At 43.3% G+C, this 26,452-nt stretch overlaps 2 protein-coding genes across 16 annotated transcripts in view; one reads left to right on the forward strand and one right to left on the reverse strand.

Moving 5' to 3' along the window:
- LOC118503265 (synaptic vesicular amine transporter) overlaps positions 1 to 20,500 on the forward strand; it is a 29,164-nt gene extending 8,664 nt beyond the window's left edge. For 9 of the 15 annotated variants that reach the window (XM_036036311.1, XM_036036313.1, XM_036036316.1 and 6 more), the window contains 7 exons: positions 2,241 to 2,477; positions 15,841 to 15,984; positions 16,082 to 16,220; positions 16,296 to 16,354; positions 16,427 to 17,022; positions 17,106 to 17,302; positions 17,456 to 18,070. In XM_036036311.1, coding sequence (XP_035892204.1) covers positions 2,264 to 2,477; positions 15,841 to 15,984; positions 16,082 to 16,220; positions 16,296 to 16,354; positions 16,427 to 17,022; positions 17,106 to 17,302; positions 17,456 to 17,798 — 1,692 coding nt within the window. In that variant the 5' untranslated portion in view covers positions 2,241 to 2,263 and the 3' untranslated portion in view covers positions 17,799 to 18,070. Of the gene's footprint in view, positions 1 to 1,439; positions 1,667 to 2,240; positions 2,478 to 15,840; positions 15,985 to 16,081; positions 16,221 to 16,295; positions 16,355 to 16,426; positions 17,023 to 17,105; positions 17,303 to 17,455; positions 18,079 to 18,342 lie in introns of those variants that run through there. The other 6 variants (XM_036036323.1, XM_036036324.1, XM_036036321.1 and 3 more) reach the window with 4 other exon arrangements.
- Positions 20,501 to 22,448: 1,948 nt separating this feature from the next.
- Positions 22,449 to 26,321, reverse strand: LOC118503264 (polyphosphoinositide phosphatase). Its single transcript, XM_036036308.1, has 4 exons — positions 26,138 to 26,321; positions 24,463 to 26,056; positions 22,896 to 23,496; positions 22,449 to 22,820 (listed from the first exon to the last, which is right to left on the reverse strand). Exons 1-4 carry the CDS (start codon positions 26,207 to 26,209, stop codon positions 22,514 to 22,516), a joined length of 2,574 nt encoding a protein of 857 aa, XP_035892201.1. The 5' UTR covers positions 26,210 to 26,321; the 3' UTR covers positions 22,449 to 22,513.
- Between the last annotated feature and the right edge of the window lie 131 nt (positions 26,322 to 26,452).

Raw genomic sequence — 26,452 nt, forward strand, 5'->3', positions numbered from 1 at the left:
TACATGCATACGTGAAATTGGATGCATTTGTGATAAGATGCCGGTTTATCTAGCTTAGGATGGCAACAAAAATACTTAAAAATAAAAATATTGCATGGCTTTCTTGGACGTTTCTTATACAATTACATAGGACGTTAACGATGGGTATCGTTAAAGTTAATGTTCTCATTTTTTCAACTCTTTCTGGGCATGAATGAGCAATTGCGTCTCTATTTTTGCTATTTTTTGGATAAGGTCTTCCAAAAGAGATTTTCTTTAGAGTTTATGTTGATCGTTTCTACGGTTAACTGAAAATCTTTTAGATATTACGCTCGTCGTCGGAAAGACAAGTGTTAGAAGGCCAATCTTCATTTTGTTAGATGTTTCGTTAGATGTTTGTTTTTAGAATCTAGAAGACATTATAAACCAAATGCAGCTATAAATGTTGTTAAGCGTATATTTCGCTATTTCCCACTTCCTTGTTCACGAATAAAATTCGTAGCACGAACCATTCTTCAATTACAATCGACTATGTTGGTTCCAAAAGACCATTAGAGACCATTATACGATTAAACATAATACCTTTAAATCATTAGGCTCGATTCGACTATTGAGGCTCCACACATTTCATGAATGGTGCTGTGAATCAGTGTATTTTTTTAACACATGCGTTGGGTTTGCATTAACCCATTATCAATCTCAAAATAAAATACCATCCCCAATTTTAAACGCCACGTGGGGAAAATCGGTATTTGTGACCCATTGTGAACTTTTTTTAAGTTATTTGTTCAGATTAAAGTTGTTGACCCAAATCTAACCATATGATAAGATGATACCATATGTGGCCTCGCGTTGTGTTAGTGTGAAAAGGTGGTTCTTTTCTTAAAGCATTATAATTGTAAATAAAAACCTTTTTGGTTGGCTTGCGTCATCTTCTTGAGCTCTTGATTAGGGTAGACCAATGGCTGAGACGGCAGCCATTTCACACGGCAGGACCAGTGTTCAAATCCCATCTAGACTGGCCACCGACCCCGTACGCAGGACTGATTATCAAAATGGTAGCCCGAGACTTCTCGAGATTGTAGTGCCACGGAAGAAAAAGAACTGGTGCTCTATAGAACGAAATAGAAATAATGCAGGTTAATCGTAAGCGGAGAACCTAAACTAGCCTTACTATGGAACAACAAACAAAAACACTTTAAACAATATAGTTGCGTGTAATGCGCAGCGTACCCCGTTTATTATTGAAGGTCAAATCGAATTGTGGCTCCGTTTGTAGAACGAAATAGATACATGCATTGAACCCTTAGAAAATCTATTCCATTCTGGTCTCGAATACTAGTCCTGTACTTCTTTCGCTATTTAACTGCTTATCAACCATACAATACATCGGCAATGGGAGTTGAGAAAATGTAGAAGAAACAGAAAAAACACTTGTCTCTGCATTAGCTTATAATTTATCGGAACGTTTTACGTCGGTACAGTTAAGCCGGCATCCGGCAGAAACCACATTATAATGCAGTGCGGTGGCATAACCGATTCGTGGTAGCGGAAATAAAAACGTCACCTTGGGAAATCATGAAATATGAGACGGGATACTTTTCAATTGTCGTAAGACACTACGGTCGGCTGTCGTTCGCAACCATCCTAATCACCATTAGATCCTTCCGCAATCGTTGCGTACCGAGTGAGTCTCCCTTCGCAAAACCGTGTCCCCTTTCCAACGATACGTTTTCCTTTTCCCGCTTTTCCCAACTTCCTGAGCCTCCTTCTTGCCCCACTTCTCCGCAACTTCCCCAGCGCCGGCTTGGGCGGTATTTTACTTTAATCTTGCCCAGCCGTGTCCTGGCTTCCGCAGGAACCGACCCATGCCAGAAGCAGTCGGTCTTTGATCCCACCTCGGCCCGTTTCGCCTTTTCGCATTCTTTTCCTTCTTCCGCGTCTCGCCCTTATTCTTCTTACGTCCCCTTGCCACGTTTTGCTTCGCCTAGCTACCCCGCTTGCATCGGCACGTTCACAGTCGCAAAAGAAAATAATCCGCTTTTCATTTCAATCTCTACTTTCCTGTTCCGCTTTTTGGCGATGGACGCCCAACCCTCAACCGACCGACCGACCATGGACCATCGATGTAAATGCGGGCACGACAACTGACAACGTAACACCTCCGGGCCTCCACAATTACCGCCGCATCCACGCAATGTGTGTGAAAATGTCTGGCGCGTCTTGGTTTGGGACACGCTCCCGTGGATGTCCCTCGTCAGCCACTGGTGTTGAGTAAGCTGAAATGCAAGCAACGGTCTCGGAGGGAAACGGTCAGGGACCCAACAGTAGCAGCAGTAGCACCGGCCACAATCACAGCTCATCTCCGAAACCACCGCCACCCGGGTCTTGGGCATCGTTGAAAGCGAACGTGATAAGATGGCGCGGCTCGCGGAAACTGGTGCTCGTCATCGTCGCCATCGCACTCCTGCTCGACAATATGCTGCTGACCGTCGTTGGTAAGTTTGGGTTCAAATAGAAATGGTACCGATAGAAACGAACAAAAAAAAAAACCCGGGACTAATTACACATGAAGGTGTTTTAAACACAGGTAACTACTTCAGATGTATGGAATTTTGAAGTTATATGCTCGACAAAAGTCTCATCTATTGACTTGAAAGTATGTGAAATAGTTAACAACTATTTTGCAACTTTTTGCAATTTTCCAACAATTGTACAACATTAACTCAGGATAATGCCTATAATATTTTTCATAAAATTCGACCACAGCACGGACTTTGTCGAGGTTCGAATGGTAGGCAATTCAAAACAAGAAATTGGTCATTCCAAATCGAATCAATCGTTAATCTGACTTTACGATTTAACAAACCTGGTATGAACATTGCTTCTCATTTCTCTAGTAGAGAGAAAATTAGCTCGAAATGAACTAAATTTGATTAGTAAGAAAATACATTTGTTTTACGTCATGTCGAGAAAGTTTTATATTGAAAGCCGATGTTACCCTTAACAAATGGCAGAAACAGAGATTTTAGTTTGTACACTGTGCGCAAACAGAAATCTTCAAGCGTTCAATGATGTGCATGGTTACAGATCAATTCTGGGTATTAAATTCAATTCTTAAATTTATTCCACCCAAAAGTTGCTTTTTCGGTCGTACATATATTACAAAGACTTCAACTTTACAGGTGAAATGATTACCACGTTAAGGGCGCATCAAGCTCGTTGAAGACCCCTGGCAGCACGAACGTTGCAGGCCCCTAACACATCAATTCTGTTGACTGGTGCCAAGCGTACACTTTATGTGACGCTCTTTATGACATTTTTGGATGATCGAGGCTCTCAGCACCCCACATCCTGCTACTAGGAAGAAATAGTCCATAAGAGCGGGTAGCAACTGCTTGATTTGCTTATTCTGTCATCAGCTGACCAATTTTGCAAATTTGAAAATCCCATCCTAATTATGATCAAGACGATTTGAGTATAAAATCTGGTATAAAAGCTATCTGGTTTTGACAAAAATAACCCAACTCTGGAATAGGGTAGACTATTATTTAAAGAAGAACTACTAATAATTGAAAACATGACGATATCATGAAAATGTTGGTCAACTTTACACACGTTGATTGACGTTTTTCCCACTTCAAATTGTAGCTAACAGAACGTCGATATTATATATAATCTCCGTTCTTTGGCATTCAATTTCATTGGAAACTTTGAATCGATAATGATATTTTAAGCCAAATAACATCGAACGTTCTTTTTATGCCGCTTCACTTCTTACGTAGAAGCTTTTCGTTAATTACACACCAGCTGCAAGGGTGGACGTCAGCAGAAAAGGTGTAAAATGTACCGCAAATAGGCAAGGTTCTGACGTTGTAAGATGATTTTCACTCCATCATCGACGCAGAAGCTTCCAGCTCCATTATTATTATTATTGTTCCCTTTTCTTCTGTGCACAGGAAGTACGCAAAAGCAAAAGCGCCATCTTTAGCTAATAGACTAATAAGGTAGCCACGACAACGCCAATGAAGGACGATGAATCACTTACCCTTCCCACCAAACTGCCCGCTACTTCGAGACCTTCAATGTTACAAGAACGATGGAATAATACAATCTGCGCCATGCACGCCACTGCTGATGAATGCTATTTTCATCACGACCACTGATGCGAGTGCCAAGAAGTAATGCGGATGAGGTTTGCCGCCTTTCTTATGCCGGGTTTGCTTACAGCCAGCATCGATTCGCGGAAGTGGGAGCAAGCAAAGCTTCAGGAATCATTTTCCCAATGGCTGCAAAGTGAAATGATTTCCTTTCGCACAAGATTACCAATTGCTGCTCTTGGGTTCATTCGTTCGCTTTGCTGAACACAACTGCCTTCCTAGCCGTACACTTGCTGCTCGTACCATCTCCTGGCCCATTTACAGCTGCTTCATCCGTGCGACCCGAAAACGCGTCAAAAAGGCAGAATAATAGAATTGAAAATTGTTTCTTTAAAGCAGCTTCATAGCCACTTACTCGGCAGCAGATCCTAATCATTTGGCAGGGACGTGTCTATTACTTAACCGACTGCCGTTTCGGCCTGACATCCCGACGGTGCGGAAATGGAACGGAAAACGGTCCCACCGGAATTTGCTGGAACGGTACCGGAAGGGAAACGCAACGCTGTAGAGAAAGCGCACCGAGACTGCAGAAGTCGTTTCTTCTTTAGTCTTTAGTGCTCGTTTTACGGACGATCCTTCTCTTTTGAGGAGGGTCTTGACGCTATTTTCACACTCAACTGTTGCATTTGATTCGGTGCGTGGCGATGGATTCAGTCGGATTATGAAGACTGGCAAATGGCACACCATTACTATCTCACCAGATGAACCTTTAATTTATTGCTGATGAAGTTACTGGCGTGGAATGGATGTGCGGCGGTTGATAAAACATCCTTATTGAAGTAAAAGTATGCTGTACAAAACAGGCTATGCTATCATAAATACCGATTCTAAGATATCAGACACATAAGTCATACATCTAAGCCGAAGGAACGTCTAGTTCAATTACCGAGGACCAAACAATGGTCTGGCAGAGGCGAAGAATAAATAAAAAGCACCATATTACGACTTCTCTGTAAGTTCAAGTGCTCGAACACATTCCCTACTGCAATCGAGCTGCCTGTGCTGGAACTTTTAACCACAACTCCATCAAATGTATGACAAATGGAGAACCTATTTCACCCTTGTCTGATGCCAGAGCTTCTCCAGAGAAAAGAGGGACTTTTCAAAAAATAAAATGCTAAAGTGGTTGAACAAGCGATTCATGCCCACAAGTACCACAACAAGGCGGAGGGATGAAAAGCAAAAACGACGCTTTCTTTGAGAGACCGTCCATTGTTCTGGATGCAACTTGTTGCATTTTATAGCACACGGTCGTCGGTGGATGGAAAAAGAAAACACAATTTCCTGTCTGTTGCTTGCCATCTGCAGCAAGGGACACATGCTTTCGCGCTAGAAGTGGTGCATAATAATGGAACTAGCGATTAGTTGCATTCATTCATTGGCGAGGAACGGTGGGTAGAAAGCTACCAAACGCTACTTGACACGAACATTCATTCATGTAGTTAAGCTTTTGTAATAAGTTTTGCATTTTTTTGTTCTTTTCATGCTAAGGTTATTGTAGCCCTGCAGTGCTTGGGCAAGGACTGACGAATAGTTGCGTAGTATAAATAAGTCTAGAAGGGCAAATAAGTTATAAAGTCGACATTAGCTAATTGCTTTGTATTCTCGATGAATTCGGCTTGTGTTATCTTGTTTTATCCTTGTTCCAGCTTTTTCAATGATCAATCTCTGAATTTCTTTAGTGATTAACTAGTTATAGAGTTAGACTCTTTTCTTCTCCACATTTCTATTGATCACCTCTGAGAGGAGATGTAAAATTCAGTTCTCGATAACGTACTGATCAACAGACCAATAATTTTCACTAACGTCATCAGTCGCAGGTTTAGAAGATTGGCCTGGCATGGCTTTGGGTTTTGACTGGGGATTTAGTTTGACGATCTTGTTCGATGTCTTCTTCAACACACAGACGCATGCTCTGATCCTTGATCTTTTTGTTGGGAAGAATAAAACCATCAGGCCTTGGTTTTTTCCTTACCATCGGCGGGTACATTTTATGTACTTACAATACTTCCGGATAGCAGCGATCAAGCAGCAACTCTATGCTCTAGTTTTTGTTATGAAGAAAAATGATGTTCTACATCAATTATACTTTACACTCAATAAGTGCCTCACTATAGAGCGGTGAACTAAACAATTGTCAATTGTAATTTCTTGAGTATTTTAACCTACAAATCGCTTTGAGATTATAAAAGTGCTTTGATTATGGTTCCGTACGTAAAGACAGAATGGATAGCTAAGTGGATTGTGTGTTGACAGGGCCATCGCAGAACAAAGTTTAAAAAAACAAATTTAGTTAAAAGATTGTCTATTGACTTACCTATGGAGCGCCACAACCGCTACAGGCCAAGTCCGCGATGGCCTTCTGCAACAACCTCGATGCCGCTAACGGTTTAGCGCCGTTCTGGAGGACGTCATCTTCTTCTTCTTCCTTGGCACTACAACTTCGAGAGGTATCGGGCTGCCATTTCTGGCTTTTTGTGACTTAATTTTACCCGTAGCAAAGTAGTCAGCCCTGCGTACGGGGAGGTAGTCTGGATGGGATTTGAACCCCGACCCTGCCGTGTGAAGACCGGCGCCGCTGTCGCCTCGGCCACCGGACCGCCTCGGGGCGGACGTCATCACTCTATCTCAATTTCGACCTATCACACCTCCTCCGTGTATTCGGCGACCTAAAAGGAGTTTAAGGGATGGGTCGTCCGGTGTCAATCCCATGACGTGACCATTGTAGGGGCTCGTCATTGTAACGCCACTTCCATTGTGCGTCCACATAAACGGAGTTACAAATCCTTCTAAGCAACTCGAACACGGCTAGAGGCTTTCCTCAGTTTTGGACAGAGTCCATGTCTTGAGGGCGTATATGAGAACTAGGACAGCCTCCCGACCCGACAGGTATTTTGAGTGGAGAAGCTTCCTCAGGCTGTAGCAAAACCGGTTGGCAGCCAGCACCCTTGCGCGTGGAATTCCTACTTCAACAGCAATTTTCCTAATAGTGAATCAGAATTCGTTTAGAGAAATGCTTGTGAGTTTACTCGTTTGATTTTTACCATCGGTTGGTGATATGCTGGAACTTTTTATCACTCACAAACACAAACTCTATTTTTTCGCAACAGACTCAAAGTAGGAGGACATAATATTTGCGATAGTTGGGAACACTTTGTGTATTTTTACCGTGAAATTCTTACAGCAAAGTTTTTTGTACCAATGACAATCGCTGAATTTATCAAAACCGTTTCGGTGTAGACCGTTAGCTGAAATTCATTCTTAAGAAGCACGTATGTCTATATAACGAATTATGTTTGCCAATTGGACTCTTCCAGCACGAGTTAATGGTACGTTTAGCATAGCAGTGCAAATAATCATAACGTGAATTTAAAAGGGTGCCGCGAAGAGTCCCCCGGAATACGCAAATCAATCATCACCCAAAACGATTTAAGAAGCACCGCTCCGGGTGTGGTGGGATATCATTTTCCACTGCCACGATAAAATACCAAAATGAGGATAATGAAGAATGAGTCCCATTAGCTATTAATCCTTTATTACAGCCGGATGGAAGGATGGAATAACGGGTATTACCGTAATGTTCCGATCACACTCACAGTAATTTTATGGGTTTTAGAAGCACCGGCCAGCATTCCGCAGCACAGCATCGTAACAATCCTTCTGGCAACAAATACCTTTGGCGCTAGTCGCATTGCGGCCATCGATCTGCCGTACTTCGCATGGTTCGGGAGAGTCGTATTTCAGGTAGCGGGTAGATTCATCTCCGATTGAAAAACGAGTACTTCTTACCGTACGTATGAAATGGGGCAGCTTCTGTTTAAGAGCACAACAGCATTGCACCCCGGGCCTACTTGAGCCCGTCCCGGTGTGCAAGCGAAGGCTCACAATCGAAGAGGGTTTCTTTTATGTAAAGGTTATTTATTTATGTTTTCAAACAACACTCGATGCGATTCCCGTTGGAAAATGGTGACCGAGTGGTTTTGGAGGCCGAACAAGGATTAAATTAAACGATATTGCTCGTCGATGCTATGCGAAAACGGGTTGTTTGGTTGCGAAACAGCCGTAACGCTTATCGGTTAAATACGTGTAAAAGTACGGCACCGATTGTAATACTTGTAATGTCCTTGTCGAAACATTGTGGTCAGGTAGGACATGATGATACTGGAACACGATTTTTAAACACATTCAAAATTGGTTGGGATTGCCAATGCGCTTCATAAGCCGGTGGACACAGCAAGGCAAAATAAAAGGCATTCTCTGTTCTTGACACAGTACACCACCTGTTCGCTGGGGTGCGAATGTGATCGATTCGAACTGTGCCATAAATCATTCGGATGGGGTAATGCTATTGTGCTCCGTGCACTTTTCCCTGTCACTGGCAGGAGAGGCCAAGTGGTTCAATCTTTGATAGAGTATCACGTTCTATCACTTGTGGCTGACAGTGTACAAAGCTGGAAGCGAAATAAGCGGGGCGCCGTGTGATACTATTTCACGTTTGATACGCAATTTTTACTTGTGAAACAGTGTCAAACAATGTGATGTGCTTCGATTTATGTTCAATCATGTTGGATGAAACAGGGATAAAATGTCCTTAGCAGTGTCGATAATCAACAAAATTCTTATTAAGAAAAACATTCACCAGTACTAACGATGGTTAAAAGTCAGCCTGAAAAGTCTCAGACCAGTCTCGGAGCTCTTTCGCTGTTTGAGCCAGCGTGTGTGTAATAGGGTGTTTTCTGTGGCAAACTCCACCAACACATACACACACACGTAACTGTACGATCACTATATTCCGTTGACGTCCTTGTAGCGTGGACTAGACGAAAGGAACATAATTTTCCGATTAGCAGCCATTACGAATCGGTTGGCAGCGAGCAAAAAAAAAAGGAACAATGAATCACGCTCACCCTTCGTTCGTAGCTGCCGGTCATTCATATTCAACAGTTAGGGTTAGCGTAAACGGGAGTCGGAAACCTGCTCGAATCGTTTTCCCGATTGCGATTGCACGGAAATGGCTGGAGAGAACAAAGTCAACGAGCTGGAAATTCGGTTTACTTTAGGGGGTGTCTTCGTACTCACCACTACCCGCCACGTCCTTACCGATGCTCTTCGGTGTCCATTAAATTGTGTGGATCAAGTGTAGGAACGCGTATGTATGATGCCCGCCAATGGAGGCGCCTGGTGTTATGTGCGGAAGCTGGCAGAAGCACCACAACAGCAGCAAAAAAGTTCTTCAAGTGAAACGAAGGTGGACAAGGCCTGAAAAATCGTTGCTTAGTGGATTAGATCTGATAATGAGGGTTCCCTTTTTGCCGGTTTTGTTTTTCGCATCCGATGATCTCACATTAGCATTGGTGATATGGTCCCACCGTGCGCCATTGCTCAGCGCAGCACGCGGCGAAAGAGAACTGTGGCGAAGGAATCACCCGGAACGATCCTTTACCAAGTATAAACAACTGTCCGACTGTCTGACTAGTGTGAAGCTCAAGTAGTGTGCCACACTCCACTCTGCGACGGATGCAAAGGCACAAGAAAACCCGGCCCGGACGAGCATACAGATAAAGGGAGAGTTGTCTTTTCAACCAGATTTGCTACGTGCTTCGTCAGGATCATGTGTATCCGGGTGGGTTTGTTGGTGAGCAGCTTTCTTGCCCTCGCACCAAAGAAGCAACAGACAACGCCATTAGCCGGTAAGCCGTGCGAAATGGTGCAAAACTAGAGCTGCCAACTGCGGTTCGACTCACATATTGTTTCCCGTACGATTCCCGGGGAATGGAAAAGCTATGTCCTCGGGTGCTTTATAATGTCTTAATCACCATATAACTCCTAGCAATGTGATAATATTTCCCATTGTACTTTTATCGCGCTGAAAGCATACGTATGTTTCATGCCTGCTCGCTCCGGATAGACGACACGGGACGTTGAGGGAGAACGATAACGGAGGAGGGGGTATCCCTCTATGACTAATCGGGGTGTATCTGTCAAAGTCACAAACGCTTCGGTACTTTTTGAGTCGGGTAGGGCACGTACGTTGGGTGTAATACGGGCATAATCACCATTTCCCATCACCAACTTTCTTTTGAAGCGATTGAAACGATGATCTGGTTGGTGGCTAGAAGTGAGTCGGATTTACGGGACGAATGAGATTATTTTTTTCAATTTTTAATTGCATATAAGCTCAGTGGCATTGTTTTTTAGGAACATTTAATTAATAGTTTACTCTTTTGTTCCTTTTTGTATGATTTTGTTCAATGGTCCAGGATCGTTGCTATTTGCGTTGATGTGTCTTTCAATTTCGCTACCAGCAGTATTCACTTATCAATAAATTAAATCGTGCTTTTGTCACAAAAACACTAAGCATCCTAAGGAGTCAGAAATAACTGCTCTAAACTAACTACGTCTACCTCAATTTTATGAGTAGAATCTCACCAGAAAAAAAAAATATTGAAAACCATGCTTGGTCGCATCAGTTTCTGTGGTTTTACGGTGGTTCTAGCTCACCAACCATCATTCTCACCACGATTCATTTGCTTTTGTGCTTTACCTCTGGCAGTAAAAGTAAATACCTCGTTGGTGCGCTTTACCGTGTCCTTCCTTTATGAACTACATTCGCTAGTTCTCACCAAAGAACCAGATTCTTTTTTTTTGTGGTTCGGTCTGTGTTTGCAAGCGCCAAAGAAAATTGTGGTGATGATGACAAAGTCGGTCATCAGACACACTCGTCGAGCTCTAAAATGGAAGGGTACGGAAAAACCCGGTAAGCAACCACCACGGTCACTTTTGTCTGAGACGAAAACAGCATACTTTACGAAGGAGTAATGAGTTGCTGTCAGATGTGGTAAGCAAAGTCCCGTTCCACCGGCCCTGTTAGCGGAGCTGTGTACAGGGATGGGGGGGGGGGGAATCATTTATAATTTACCACACAGTCGTTAGCCACCATCATTGGTTTAATTTGGCATTGTTGGGAGAACACTTCCTGCTGCTCTTGAACCATCCATCCAGCCCGACGTCGGTATGAAGGGAAGCGATCGTTCAGCAATGTGGAGAGTTGGCAAGCAGGCAAGCATTTTCCTTCGACATTCCGAACGCTCCAATGTGCCCGCAGCCCGCTGCCCGGGTGAGATAATGGTCCGATTGATAAACTATTTTCCACAGAAATTCCGACGCTCACTTTCCATACGGTTGGAATGCGCCAGGATCGAATAGTCGTCGACGGTATTATTGTCTTCGGTGCGGCTCGATTCGATGGTTGGAGATCCATTCAAAGAATGTGAAAATAAAGACGCCATTCAGGGCCATCACAAACGTGAAGCGTGAAAAATAAGATTTATTTCAAAGTAGTTTGTTCTGTTATAAATACAAAAAAGATCATATTTTATTCAAGCTAACTTATATGTATCTTTTTTTCGAACAATGTTATGCTTTTAATAGTAATTGAAAAAAAAAATCAATCTAACATCCGAGGTTTTTTTCAAACTTTCCCATATATTTTTGAGATCGTTTCGAGGCGGTTTCTAAGTTTTTTTTTATTTTATTTTATACGGGATTTGTTTCAAAAAGAATTTTAAACAATTATTTGTGTTGAAACGGAAGTGATTTTCACCTAAATGTTTATCTCAATTTATTATCTGATAAATGAGGAATGATTTAATTCGTTTATCTGGACGAATTATTTTTAGGAATGTAGTAGCGTTAAGAGTTGGCCCTTGGGCTCTTATGAACATTACCGGTCGACTAATTTTTGCTCCGAGGTTTCCTCTCATAATGTAGTAGAAGTTTGTAAAAATATTGTTCCATTCGTTATTGCTCTGTTCCTCTGCTTCTAATTTACCTTGAATTTATATTTACCTGCACCAGGATCACTTCTGTTCAGAGTCCATGGCCCGAACACGATTTGAATATCGCTTCTTAACCTACTAACGCCAACTATGCGAAAACAAGGTGTAAAACTTCCATTTTCACCGTTGCTCAAATTACATGATTGTTCTACAGCACAACATTTTTTCAAAAAAAAAAAATCCTCTGCTTAAGATACTCATCCACAATCAAGTGTAGAAACAGAGCGGATACACGGATAAACGATTAATAAAGCCAGCGAATGTTTTGAATTCTAGCTTCTCCTGTCTGCAGCCAAATTGTAGAGGCAATGTTGATTCCACTCCGGATTCCAGCTCCTGCTATCAGGATTTAAAACAAAATAAATAACACAGATCCACGCGAACGTCCGGAAGCTGCGAACGATGCTGGTGCTAAGCAAGCTGTTAATTTCTTGTTTATTAACAGCTAAACGAGTTAAAGGGTAATTTAATTGGCGGACTATGGTGGACGCTTTTCCCAACGAACGGTGTGCCCGCCGGCAGTGATGATAGCGATAATGACGACAAGCTTTCGGTGGTCTGAGTGCCGGGTGGTGGGAAATTATTCTATGAAACGAACTGTAACTAATCCTTTTCTCCTTCGGGCGTTAGGAGGCGAATCAGCAGTACGCCGGAAACGGCTGGGGATGCTTGGTGAAGTTACCATTTTCTCAACTAATTACCGTACAGACATCGATTGGGTTCGGGTGACATCGACCGGCTATAGCTTAGTAGCTCGATAAACTCCAAGTTACAAACTGTTTCTTTCCGATGATAAAAACTTCCGCTCCGACATTGCATCTTCATGGTGGGATTCGAGCTGATTCGAGGAGGATAAATTATCGACTTTTCATCCTTGCTTGCTACTCAGCCAAGGATGCAAAATTTCCCGTTAAAGCGACGAGTCTCTGAATCCTTCAGTTGCGTGACACGGGTTTGCCGCTAGAAATGTGCTAAAGTTAGAATCAAGGAACAGCGTAACATCAAGGGCTGTAGACTGTTCTGGCAAAGTGTCGAAGAGTGCCCTGAAAGCACTGCTATCATAATTGAATCATCAAAATTTATTCGATTACAAAATGGTTCGCTTTCATGTGCTATGATAGAAGGCACCGAGCGCCTTCGAGCACTTCATTTTAGACTGATTGTCTTTGATACAGCAACCAGGTACGGCAGCAACCGATTGGCCAAATGGTTGGAAAATGGGGCAAGCATGGGGCAAAATGGAGGATGTCCCTTTTTTGCTAGCAACCGATGATCAATACCAATGCCACAAGAATCGATCAGTAAAGATACGACGGCACAGTAAGGCTAGGACGGTGCTCGATGTAATTGCGCTCCGTAATTCTCCATACATCAAGCGAAATGAAGTTCGAATGGAAGATGATAAACCTTTCAATCGATTGAAGAGTGTCCCCTAGCGATTGAAGGTGTCGGGTGTAAAGCTCAATTTTGTTTTATCTTTCATCTACTGTACGTAGCAATCAAGACAACAATGTTTGGGTCTATAAGAACCATGTAACTTAGAAGTGAAACAATGGCGAACATGTATCACGTTAAAGTGTCTGTATGTGTGTATATAGATGCAAGAAGAAGCCGTATTGCTTAGGACAAACACAGTTAAAAAATTGCAACAAAAAAAACGGCACAGTTTCGTCTAGAAACAATTAGGAGATAATTAAAACTACTCTCCAGCAAGGTGGCTTGAGCTAAAGTGAAATCTCAATTAAACACACAATCAAAAACTAACAAACCAAACTCAGTTAGCTGTTCTCATCTTCCGCTTCCTGCTAGGAAACTAGAAACGTGGTAAACGCAGTGTTTTGTCTCATGTCCGCACCTATCCATCCATCCGTAGAGCGGAACGAAACCACCGGCGGTGGTAAATGCGAAACCGCCTCCCACTTCCGGCAGGATCCGGTGGTGCACCCGGACCCGATGCAAATTCTCTGCACTTGGATGCAAAGCCCCCGGAAACAAGGCCATAGCAAGGATGGGGCGAATTGACAGTTTAATTTCAACTTTCATTTAAAACTAAGATAATTCAATTACCCCACTGCGCACGAGCACAAGAACTACGTGCTACGTGCATTATACGCTTGCTATCTCTGGTTGAAGATGACTAGACGACCACCAGCCGCATCACGATCGTCGTCGTCATCTTCGCACCGAGAAATGGCAAACGATACGCAATCACGCCACTCCAGGGTCGCCACCGTCTCTGTTCGTGGTTGGGGACAGGATGGGTAAGCCGGCACACCGTTGATTTTGTTACTCTGGCCAGAAGCGTTTGCACCATGAACCGATGATGATATCGATATATTTTGTCTTGAAAATACGCTGAGCTGTATCTGTGTCCGTATTGTTTATTGTACCACACATCGAACGCCCTGGAGCCATGGAAGCCCCTAGCTGTTGAGGCCCCTCTAATTATGATATTAGAGGGAAACAACAGGAGCTCCCTCGCTGAAGAGGCCTCCCTAACCGACGAGGCTCCGAGCGGCCGCTCCTTCAGGATCCTGATAAGGCTCTATTTGTTGAATGTTGGAAAATTGGCAGATTTTCAGGATTTTTCATTCGATGACCCTATGTTTTAGCGATCCATCAAGTAGTTGTCATTTGTATAATACCTTTTGTTTGTATCGCATCCTTTATTTATACTAGAAAATCCAAAGCAGTCGAGTGATTGCATTTGTAGATTTGTTTTTACAACGATCTAGCCTATCGAAATTGTTGAAAATACTGTGACACATCCTGACATTTTGTCGTTTCTACAGTCAGAAACGTAAGTTCTGGTGTCAGACGACAAAATCCCATTATGGGGACAGATTCTCGATGACCAACAGCGTTGTTTGACTCTTCGAATATAGCAATAAAAAGGAAATACCAAGGTTTAATTGCCTTATGACTTAACTGACATGAATATTAGATGCAGAGAGACAGAGCTTCCGTCCAGACCTCATTGGACGTTGGGCGTGATGAAACCGATCCTATCTGAGCTAGGAGAAAACCAAACATAGTTTTTGTATTTAGAGACTCCAACTAGGAAAAGTACAAATTGACAAATTTGAAAGAATAGAAAATCAAGGCATTTTGTTCGATTTTTTTACATTTAGGTCTCAATAAATCAATCTCATGTCCGTTCTTTACTCAATAAAAATAGGAGAATGAAGTCAGTTTTAACAAAAAACGGATAAAACTGATAAAAATCTTAATATTGTATGAAAACTGTTTAAGATATGTAATTATCACATCGGGACATTCCCAGAATGGCCCCAAGGACCCTTTCAATGCTACTTTTCTATAAAAGTATAAGGTTTCTATTCCTCTATAGTGAGTCCTCTATTTTGGTTGATTTACTTTAACACCATTTTAATCAATCTTTTCGAATTTTTAAGATTTTCCTAGAAAAATCTAGTGTTGAACAATTGTTTTTACTTGCCGTTTTGTTTACTATGGCCAAAGAATTCAAACATTCATAGTAGCTAATAAGACTAATTAAAAAAAATTTAAATGTCGTACAAAATAGGATGAAAAGAGTTATACCTAGTAGTTTTAGTTGAATTACCATCCTAAATCAATCCTTTTTTAATGCATACGTTAAACGAATGGTTTGTTTATAACTTCTCAGCGAAACAAAACATCATCCTTACCGTTCTCCAATCGACTTCTGCGGAGCAAACACATCACCGTATGTTCGAATGCACAAGAATTCACTGTTCGATTGGCGGTGCTGGCTAGTGCCGGGTTTTATGAGTGTTTCGTATTTCCGAGTTTCCATCAGTTTACTGCCATCTTCTTATCACATGCTACTACTACTCCATTTCTGTATTTCATTACTCTGCCAGTGCCAATCATTCCGGAGTTTCTTTACGACATCAGACACCCGGACGCACCGCTGGCCAGCTTTCCTAAGACACCGCCGACCACACCGTGCGAGAAGGAAGTGACGACACCGTACAATGGCATCGATGTCACCACGCAAGGCTACGGTAGGTCTTCCGCCAAAATGGTAGGATTGTTTTGTGCGCAGTTTCGTTCAGATTCATATTTTTCCGACTCTTGCTTTTTATTCGTGCACTCGTGCAGATAACGCCAGCTGGTACGCGGAACGGGAGGAACGGCACAAGGAGCTGGTTGAGGAGACGGTCGAGGTTGGGCTGATGTTTGCCTCAAAAGCATTCGTCCAGCTGCTGGCTAATCCGATCGTTGGACCACTAACGCACAAGTACGTAGCGCGGAAATTTCGAATTTCGCGAATCGTCGCTTAATCGGCATTTCTTGCTCGTCTTCCAACCCACAGAATAGGTTACAGCATTCCGATGTTTGCCGGGTTCGTCATTATGTTCATCTCTACGTTAAGTAAGTAAACCCCTCGCGTCGTATGTAAGAGAGAGAGAGATTTTTGTTTGCTAATTTGTATACCACGATCAGTTTTCGCCTTCGGAAGAACGTACTCCGTACTATTCCTGGCCCGAGCATTGCAGGGTATCGGTTCGTCCTGTTCGTCCGTATCGGGCATGGGCATGCTGGCCGATCGCTACACGGACGACAAGGAGCGCGGTAACGCGATGGGCATTGCGCTCGGTGGCCTTGCGCTGGGCGTACTGATCGGACCGCCGTTCGGTGGCATCATGTACGAGTTCGTCGGCAAATCTGCGCCATTCCTCGTGCTGTCGGCGCTTGCATTGGGCGATGGATTGCTGCAGCTGATCATGCTGCAACCGTCGGTCGTAATTGAGGAATCCGATCCACCATCGTTGAAGGCGCTCGTCACTGATCCTTACATCATTATTGCGGCCGGTGCGATCACGTTTGCGAACATGGGCATTGCCATGCTGGAACCTTCGCTACCGATCTGGATGATGGACAACATGGGCGCTAGTCGATGGGAGCAGGGCGTCACGTTTCTGCCCGCCTCCATTAGCTATCTGATCGGTACGAATCTGTTTGGACCGCTCGGACATCGCATCGGGCGGTGGTTGGCTGCGTTGCTTGGTTTGGTTATTATCGGACTGTGCTTGTTGTGTGTAAGTGTCACCGGTGGACTTGCGGCGTGTAGAACCGTTTTGCTGTATTAATGATTTCTTGTTGGGTGTCATTGCTCCACCAGATTCCGATGGCTACCTCCATCAACCATCTGATCTTGCCGAACGCTGGTCTCGGGTTCGCCATCGGAATGGTCGATTCCTGCATGATGCCCGAGCTAGGCTATCTGGTGGACATCCGGCATTCGGCCGTGTATGGTAGTGTTTACGCAATCGGCGATGTTGCATTCTGTTTGGGATTCGCCATTGGTCCTGCCCTCAGGTACGTGTGTCTGCGAGTGTGTTTAGGTGTGAAAATTAAAAGTCAAGTGGCAGAACATACTATCGATTCGTCGAGGTTTATTGACTGTACTAAAAAAGTCCTCTAACCCTTAACCATTTTTTTCTTGCCTCTCCCCGCATCATCAATCCAAAGTGGCACCTTGGTAAACACCATCGGCTTCGAGTGGATGCTTGTCGGAATTTCGATCCTTTGCTTCGCTTACGCACCATTGTTGACTTTCTTGAGAGCACCACCGACCAAGGAGGAAAAGAAGGTAAGCATCAACGGTATCGACAATGCTGGACTGTCGCTTGAAGCTGGACCGTGCGGTTCGTCAAACGACGCTAACGCACACCCCACCACCAATGGCAATGCCTCACCTGCCAGCAATGGGAAATCGTCTCAATCTAATGGGAAATCGGCCAACGGAAACGGTACCACGAACGGTGTCTCCGACAGTCTCAGTGGGGGTGAAAATTATGTGACGAAGTTGTAAAGTCTTTGCACAACTTGTAAAACCATTTACTCATATTTTCTCGCGAGCTCTCTTCGTCCGCTTTCGTTTTTAAAGTAACTAATCGTAATATGACAAAATGCGCCTTTCTAAGGAAGGATATCTGTTAGTGGTGATTTAGTTCGTAACCCCAACATGTTTCCCACTGATCTGTACATTACGCTGCATTTGAGTATCAATTGAGTTTTGTTTACTGCAAAGTGTGTTTAAGTTGTAAGATACCACTTCGAATGAAATAAAGATTTTTAATATGAGTTTTTTATGTTTCTTTGTTTGGTTTTTGCTATTTTGCGTTTAATTTGAGTAAGTAACTTTGGTTTGTATATTTTTGTATCTTTTTTTATTTTTAAACTACTTATTTTATTTATTTTATTACAAGTTTCTTTTTAATTTTCTTTAATGTTTTGTTTCAGTTTGATTTTGCACCTACTTCGTAAGATGAATTAAACATCGGAAACAAAAAATGGTTGTGCTACCGTGGACACGTTTTTAAATTTTACTGTTTTACGCACTTTTTTGCTTTCAGTCACTCATCGTTGGAGAGCGCTCATCCGTTCGGTACGTCACGTACCAGAACGAGGAAGAGGATGAATAAACCTGGACTAAGCTGCACGACAAAGCATTAACCCATTAAAAAATACCGACCCTGACCAACTGCAAATTGCATCGATATAAAACAACCGAAATCCGAAGACAACTCATACAAAAACCCAGAGACCAGAGAAGCATTTTAAAGACTGTAGAGCACGAAGAAGCAACGTTAAAATGCAGCACAACAATCATATTTGTGTATAGAAACACAAATTTGCCTGAGCCTAATAAAAGCAAAAGGAATGATAGAACGAACGTGTGTAACTGTCAGGAACAATAATTTGGCCCAACGGGCAAACAATGCCCACACTTGTTATGCGAAGCACCGACAACAATGATCCTCCTTCATGCGGGGAACGATAATTTAAACATTTGTGTGAGAGAGAGAGGGATAGAAATTAGTGATGTAACTTTGGGCACATGTGGCCAGGGTACATTTTACAAAACGATCAGCAAAAAAGCAGGAAAAGAAAAATCAAACACTAAAATTCCGCTTCTTACTGACCTATCTTGCACATTGTATGTTTTCAACACGATCGGCTGATGGCGAGTCTCGCTATCGATCGAAAGGATAAAACTTTATGCTTAAAACAAAATCCCAAAAAAAAAACAAACAAACTATAATTACTCCCTGCAAAATACTAAGTCAATCGGTTTCGTCCCTGATTTTGAGTGACACTACATTCGGCGCTTTTAGTAATAGGATCGGATCAGAGCAAAAACCGCTGCGATGGTCGGACGGTCGAGTCAAGTGAGCTGAAAGTGTGTCAGTCAAAAGCATCGATCGAAACCGACCTAGCCTGCTGCGACCAGACGAGCCTAGTACGACTACTCACGCAGAGTAGTGTTTAGTAATGCGCGAAATTCCCTTACCCGACAAACAGTTTGACAGATTCTGTTTGTGTTTATAGCAGGGTGAGATTACGTCAACGCAACGGGCGCAAACACGTGGCTCGCATGCTGCGCAAGTGTTTAACGCCCGTTCCGTCGAATCGAATCGCTTGCAGCCGATAAGTACAGACAGCACAGCACATTTCTATTTTGGGGCGGAATTCTGCAAAACGATTGGAAATCACATGAAAAACCATCACATTTGATCATCTCCTGGTAAGGCAGCACGGCTGTATCAATGCTTGAAAACAACTAATTCAAAAATTAAAAAAAAAACACACGCACATGTTATCTACTTGACAAACTTCAAATCATCGCTATCTGTAACTGTATAATCTTCTATGACACAATATCTCACTGTGTCGTTGTGTAGCAGTAGTCGCTGTAGAAGGTAGTAAAGAACAGCAAACAAAAAACAATCTGACCAAAATATGGGACAAAAACAAATATGATACCATTTTGCATGCTCAGCAACCACCTTCACGTGGTGTGCGTGAGCTGTGCGCTACTACTATCTTTCCTTAAAGAAACTACAATATAAACCATTGTACTTACCACATGGATTGGTGTCTATTTGGCTTGTAAAAATAGTATCGTACAGCATACTCGTACACGTACATAAATAACCACCCTTTTAAGAGCAAAACATATGAACGAGGCTACTTCTTGCAGATACACTAGCTGACAACATTGATGGTTCACTGTGTCCACCCAACACCTGCGACACATACACACAGACCCGGCGGCAGTGGTGGTGATAATCTCTTTGGAAAATTTGAATGGCTGCAAGTTTTGCTAGACACTATCCAACCCCTGCGGCTGCAATGAGTTGGCACACAATATCATACTTAACCACCTTAACTACCCAACAAATAACCTTATCACACTACGATGTGCAATATTAGTTAATCGAAAATACTCTAAACTCTAAGCAGTACTATTGACTGCTATTGCTAAAAACTCTACCACAAGTATCGAATGGCAATATAATGGAGAAACTATTGGACAAAAAAACAAACATTTTTAAATTGGAAAACTGATGCAAAAGTGTAACGGACGCGCACGTCTTCTAAAGAAAAAGTTTATGATTAGCTATCCTTCTATTTCCACTAAAGGAAGAAACGAATCCCGAAAAAGGGGAGGAAAAAACAAGATACGAAATCTCATTCACGACGATGAATTGCTGACTCAATCAAAAAAAAGAAGAATACTTACAATCTGTCGAACACATCTCGATAATGCGTTGTACAGGTTTGATAGTATGAGATCAGGACAAGTTTTCCCTTTTTTTTTTTAATTTGAAAAAAATGCACTCACACACATTGCTCGCTTCTCGAAAATCTCCTACCAAAAGGACAAATCTATCGTTACGATAGAACCAAAAAAATACAAACAAATTCAATACACCAATACACTAACCTTCGTGCGTGATTGTCCACAGCTACTACAGCTTTCGCCGTGTTACTACTATTACTACTACCGATTGGTCTCCGTCTAGTAAACTTTGTGTTGCCGCGGTGCTGACATAGTATGAGTGTGTGTGTATGTGTATGTATATCGATTTCGATGCGTTAGTCTGTCGTGTCAATCTGTTGTGCACATCGCTGTTACGAAAAGTAAAAAAAAATGGAAACACTGTAGAAAAGAAAATTCGGTCCACCGTGAGCCGTGTTATTGTGAGTTAGACAATAACCTTTTTGCTGATGTATCTTTGAACGGGGAAAGCGTTTAAACGACAAGTGTTTTCCACACCATCGCACCAAGCATAACAATCCGAACTCTTTGCCCGACAGCAAGAAACAGCCCTTTTGAGGGTATAGTTTGCGAATGTAAAACAGAATGCGCTCGATTGGTTTATCGATGATGCTTTAAGTTAACGCTGTAGTGCTAAGAAAAGGCACGAGATGCGCGTTTAAACGAAGAAACATATGTACGTATCGTATTACCTATCTCAATACAAACAAACAAAACAAGGCTGGTATGGGGTCACAGATTCACAACAGTTCGTACATCGAACTGGACTTAAAATCACACTAAGCTACTAATACTCGATAGATACTAACGCAACAACTACAAAACCACAAACATTCCTTGCCCGATATGTTTTATGCAGTTGAGATTTTGTCATCCTTTTATGCTATATAGCCCACACTTCTCGCCTTCCTATTTTAAGAATAATCTTGTAAGGTTTCCCTAATTAGTAAATTTAGTATCGTTTTTCCCTTCCTTTAAGTCGTACGATTACATTTACGATGTAGCTGTCTGCATCCATTAACTCTCAATTTTGCATTAACAACGCCCCTCAAAAACACTTAAAAAACATACTAACAAACACATGTTAAGATAAAACTTAGACAAAGGCCAAAACAAACGTAGAGCAATCGGCTAACTTTGTTGTTGTCCGAAGCTTCGGATTGTAGAAGGCGTGAACCGGGGCAATCGGCAATCGAGCCCTGGTGAACCCAGGCCTGGTCCCCATTTATAGGCAAACTAATAGCACTATTTACACACGTTACTGAACGCGCAAGATATCCATATTCCATTTGTTGTACTGTTTGATATTCAAATTTCGTATCCGACCTAGGAATACCATGTCAAACGATCAAGCACAATCCGTACAGTACATTATCCACTATCGCACTACCGGTCACAACATCCGGTGTGTGTGTGAAGGAACGGAGAATATTACTATACACAATTTATAATACAGCATCAAGCAGGTAGTAGATAATCCCGAATATATACATACATCTACAAATATATATACTATATATACTATATACATACAGACAAGCATATACAATAGGTATGGAATTCTATACATATACTATATACGGTGATAGGAATTTATGGAAAAAGATAATGTTATAATGTACGATTGGATGCGTTTTGCAGTGACCGTTAGCTGGTCCGAATTTTTAAAACACGCGTTTATCAGTGTATCCATATTGCTGTGACTAGGATTGGAAAGACAAGAGAAGAGAAGGTGGAAACTCCTAAACTAGAAAACATAGGACGAACAGGGGGCGCGCAGAACGCCTACCAAGCCAAAACAAAAAAAAAACTGCTATAATCATGCTAAAATACTTACCACACACACACACAATCACTTATGTACAATCAAGACGAACAAACATGGGGAACACAGAATAAAGTTGTTGGTGACATCTAGCTTGCCCGCGCGCTTGTTTGCGTTTATTTGCTCGCGCACCGCCTTACGCGAACATACTGACGTACTCGAGTATCTTTGGATCGCAGTGAAAGTCGTGCATGATGGTGTGCTTCAGCGCACAGTACCGTTCGTAGATCGCTACACTTTCCTCGCTGACCGTCGGTATCGGCATATCGTTCTGGATGTCCTTCTCGGTCGCACCGTTCCCGACGATAATTTCGTTGTTGTGTATCGAGAGGCCTCCACTCTCGTTCATCTGCGCGTGACGGTTGTGTTGGTGGGGAGAGGACGGTCTGATCGGTCCGCCGGATGAGCTGGAGATGCGATTGATTTCAGCATACTTTTCGTACCTTGGAATGTAAACGGAAAGACGCATGTGCGATAATATACCATCACGTTGGATAATTGTCTCGCCATACACTTACTTTAGCATGTCCGCCTTTTTCGGCAACCGTATCTCGAACCCGTATATGTCGTTCGTCATCGGAAACATGGAACTGAGCGTGACGGGATCCTCTGCCCGGCTGCTATTGTTGCTGCTGCTCGTCGGTGCCGCAGCATTACGGTTGCTTTTATCCTCCTCGTCCGATTCCGATTCCTCGTCCGACCGATCCGACGAAGAGCTGTTCGCCGAACTCGTAGACGATTGCCCCGTCAGGGAAGGATTTTTCAGTGCCGTACTTTGCTGTCGACGGATCGGTTCGAACGGGCTGAAGTTGGATCGGAATGCGGGCGCCAGATTGCGTGACAGATGGCTCAGCTGATAGTCGATGTGTTCCTCGAACGAGGTTAGCTTGTAGTCGTAGTGGAAGTTGGAATAGTAGTCGATTATTTCCGCATCGTTCGAGTGGATTTTGATCAGCTCTTTCACGACCCGATTTTCGTCGCTCACTGCGGCCGGCAGCCAGTTCATCACGAACGGGCTAACCCACTGCGTTAGCGGGGTGGAGGAGATCTGTCTGATTTCATCGAACCGGGAGTTGTGTATGTAGAAATCCGTCTCCAGATCCCAGATGTGGAGCGGTTCTGAAAGAAATCAAATAAACCAATTTAAAAAAAGTGTTCTGTTATTAACTTATAACTTGAAAAACAATTGTTCCCAAGGCAGACCCAGATATTGAAGCTCATTCGAACTGGCTGAAATCCGGCTCCGGCCCTGTACATTCTCAACCTTCCATAATCCAGCCCTTAGTTCCTATCAACCACATCACAATCCAATACAGTTGGAGAATGCTCTCATCTTCCAAAATGTCAAACTCATTCATTGGTTAGGAAAACTTTGTCCGGGGCCTAACAAGCCTGGAATTGGTTCGATGGATTGTTCGCTACTTCTCGGTCCCATAATCCTTCACGTACTCTAACCTGGAGTACTGATGAAATTCTTTGTCCTATGGTTCGATTTACACATCTTATGCTTATCTTATGTGTTATTCCGCACCCGTCTCGAATTCCTTTGACATTTTCACTATATCTTCACCTTAATTGTACTTCATTGCTTAGGTAGGTTAGATCAAGTTAGATTTTAGCTTTGAACATAATTTTGAGGCAGACAGAATGAGTCCTGAGGAGCGGAAAAGACAAGAATGAATAGAGTTTGGCTGTCTTTTGGTTCCCAAAAGACATAGAGCTGAAAGATAGTCAAACCAAGTAAAGAAGGACAGCGTTCTTGTCGATAGTCAAACATTAAATGAACCGTTAAAAGGAGTGTTCGAGTTCCTCAAATCTTGCCAGCCGCTGCAGAAGAAATGCTTAGCAAAATATGGTATATGTTAGGGTCGTTTTCAGCAGAAAATGAGCCTTGTGGCCGATAGATGGCAATAGACTGAACATCACTAATACTTATGTTGCCTGTTTCTGAAATCCGGGTTACACTAAATTCAACTAATTCAACTAAGTATGAAGATGAAGAAGGCGAGAGAGCAAGAGATAGAATGATGTAAGTGACAAACGTACACGGTTATAGGACTTTGGGCTACCGCATCTGATACTCACTGTTCACTTCCGCCTTCGATGGAATGTAGTAGCCGAGGAACAAATTGATGCTGTGCTGTTTTTCCGTATCGCTGAACGTGTTGCTGTAGTATCGGCTGAGCGTTTGCATGATATCGTTGCCCTGCGACGCCCATACCGCCGTCTTGCGGTAAGTTTTTATCCGATGCACCAGCTGCGACCCACCGTACTGAAGCGCCAACGTATCACCGTGATCTTCGTACAGGTTCTCAAGCATCGTTATACAATCCGACTCGAACTCCAGTTTGCGTTCCTTCAGGAACCCCAGATCGTACAGCTGATGCGCGAGAACGCACTTCCCGATCGCAAACTGTGCCGTGTTGGTACGATCCAGACAATCGACACAGTTTACGCGCACAATGCCGGTCTGCCTTTGGTTGCGTTCGTCGTCCGAGTAAAACATGCCCGTCTGCTGGATCACTGTTTCCGCGATCTTTGCCAACTTTTCCATCACGTTACCCGTGCCGCGGCTTTTGCGTGCCATGTCGAAGTCTATGTAGCGTATGCGAAGGTGCGGTGGAAGAAACTGGTTCAGATAGCTGACCGTTGAATACATTTCCTCACTGAGCAGGCTTTCGTGGCGACGCTTTTCTCTCGTTTTAACCAGGTTCAGAATAATCACGGGTGCGCCGTAATGGAACATCAGCCGCTGGTAGTGTTTGCCCGCCGTTTCGCCGTACGGATCGGACAGGTCGATAGCAATCTGCGGTTTCGGCACCATTTTGCTAACGTCCTGTGACCAGTGCGAGGGAACCGAGCCTCGCAACTGTGTGAAGCTGCACATCCGATTGCCGTCCAGTACGATCTGCTCCGTTTCTACCTCATTCGCCACGTCACCGTGAAAGTTTGCGCCACGTTTAAGGAATCGTGTTCCGGCGTACCGGGTGCTACGTCGTGCTATGAGACAAACGTACACCTGTCGGCCAAATATGCTGATGCTCGATTGGCTGATGAAGCCGTGTATGATTTCCAACATCCAATCCTTATGCACAACGTCCTGCAGCGGCTTCAGATGAAACGCATTCCAGACGAACCGTTCCCGCGATACACCACGGAACGCGTACGTAATCTTTTCGCCGGTTCGGTTCTGCCACACGAGCGGTTCATCCTGCACAATGTCGCACCGCGTCCCCACGAACTTCGGCGCAGCCAGATTGTACTGCAAGCTGTGCGTGAGGTCATAGCTGTAGCTGAAGTAGAAATTACTGTTCAAATCCACATTGTTGAACATCTTGACGTAGCGCTGCTCCAGCGGGTGCATCTGTTTGCTCGACGATTCGTTCACCCGTATCATGGCCGTATCCTTGATGGTGTAGATGATGTGCTTGCCAATGAACGTGCATCGTGTGCGCTTGGTGACCAGAATCAGGTAGTAGCCTTCGAGAAACTTTACAAACCCCAGCACGCCGTACGCACTGATCGACCGGATGAAGGAGCGCGATTGTACAAACTTGCGGATGTCACCCTTCTCGAGCTCGTTTGGATTTTCGTAGATCGTAAGGTCCGGAGCACGCCTATCAATTTCTAGCACGCGAAACCGCGTCTCCTTACTGTTGCTCCCGATAAGGTAGAGTTTCTGGAAGGGGACAGTGAAACACCCAACAAAACGGATTAGTCATCGGCAAACGACAACGATAAGGAGGAAAAAACAACTCACCGCCTTTGTCTCGAATAAAGCCACCTTCTGTATCGAGCTAATGAGCGGATGAAATCGTACATTTTGATCCATTTTGGTTGTTATACGAAGCCTTTGTAATATTAAACCGGAACGAAATAGCAGCTCAGCTGCGTTACGGGCCCCCTGTTTTTGCTTGTTCTGCACGATACCAATCGATCAGGCAAATTGTCATTCTTTCATCGACTATTGTGTACCGTCGATTCATAACAATCGACGAAACGCTTGTTTATGTTTGTGCCGCTGCTGCATTTTTACCTTCTTTACCGATCGCTCCCAGAAGCAGTATTGTAATTC

The sequence above is a fragment of the Anopheles stephensi genome, chromosome 2 (assembly GCF_013141755.1).
Source record: "Anopheles stephensi strain Indian chromosome 2, UCI_ANSTEP_V1.0, whole genome shotgun sequence".
In the NCBI taxonomy this organism is placed as follows: domain Eukaryota; kingdom Metazoa; phylum Arthropoda; class Insecta; order Diptera; family Culicidae; genus Anopheles; species Anopheles stephensi.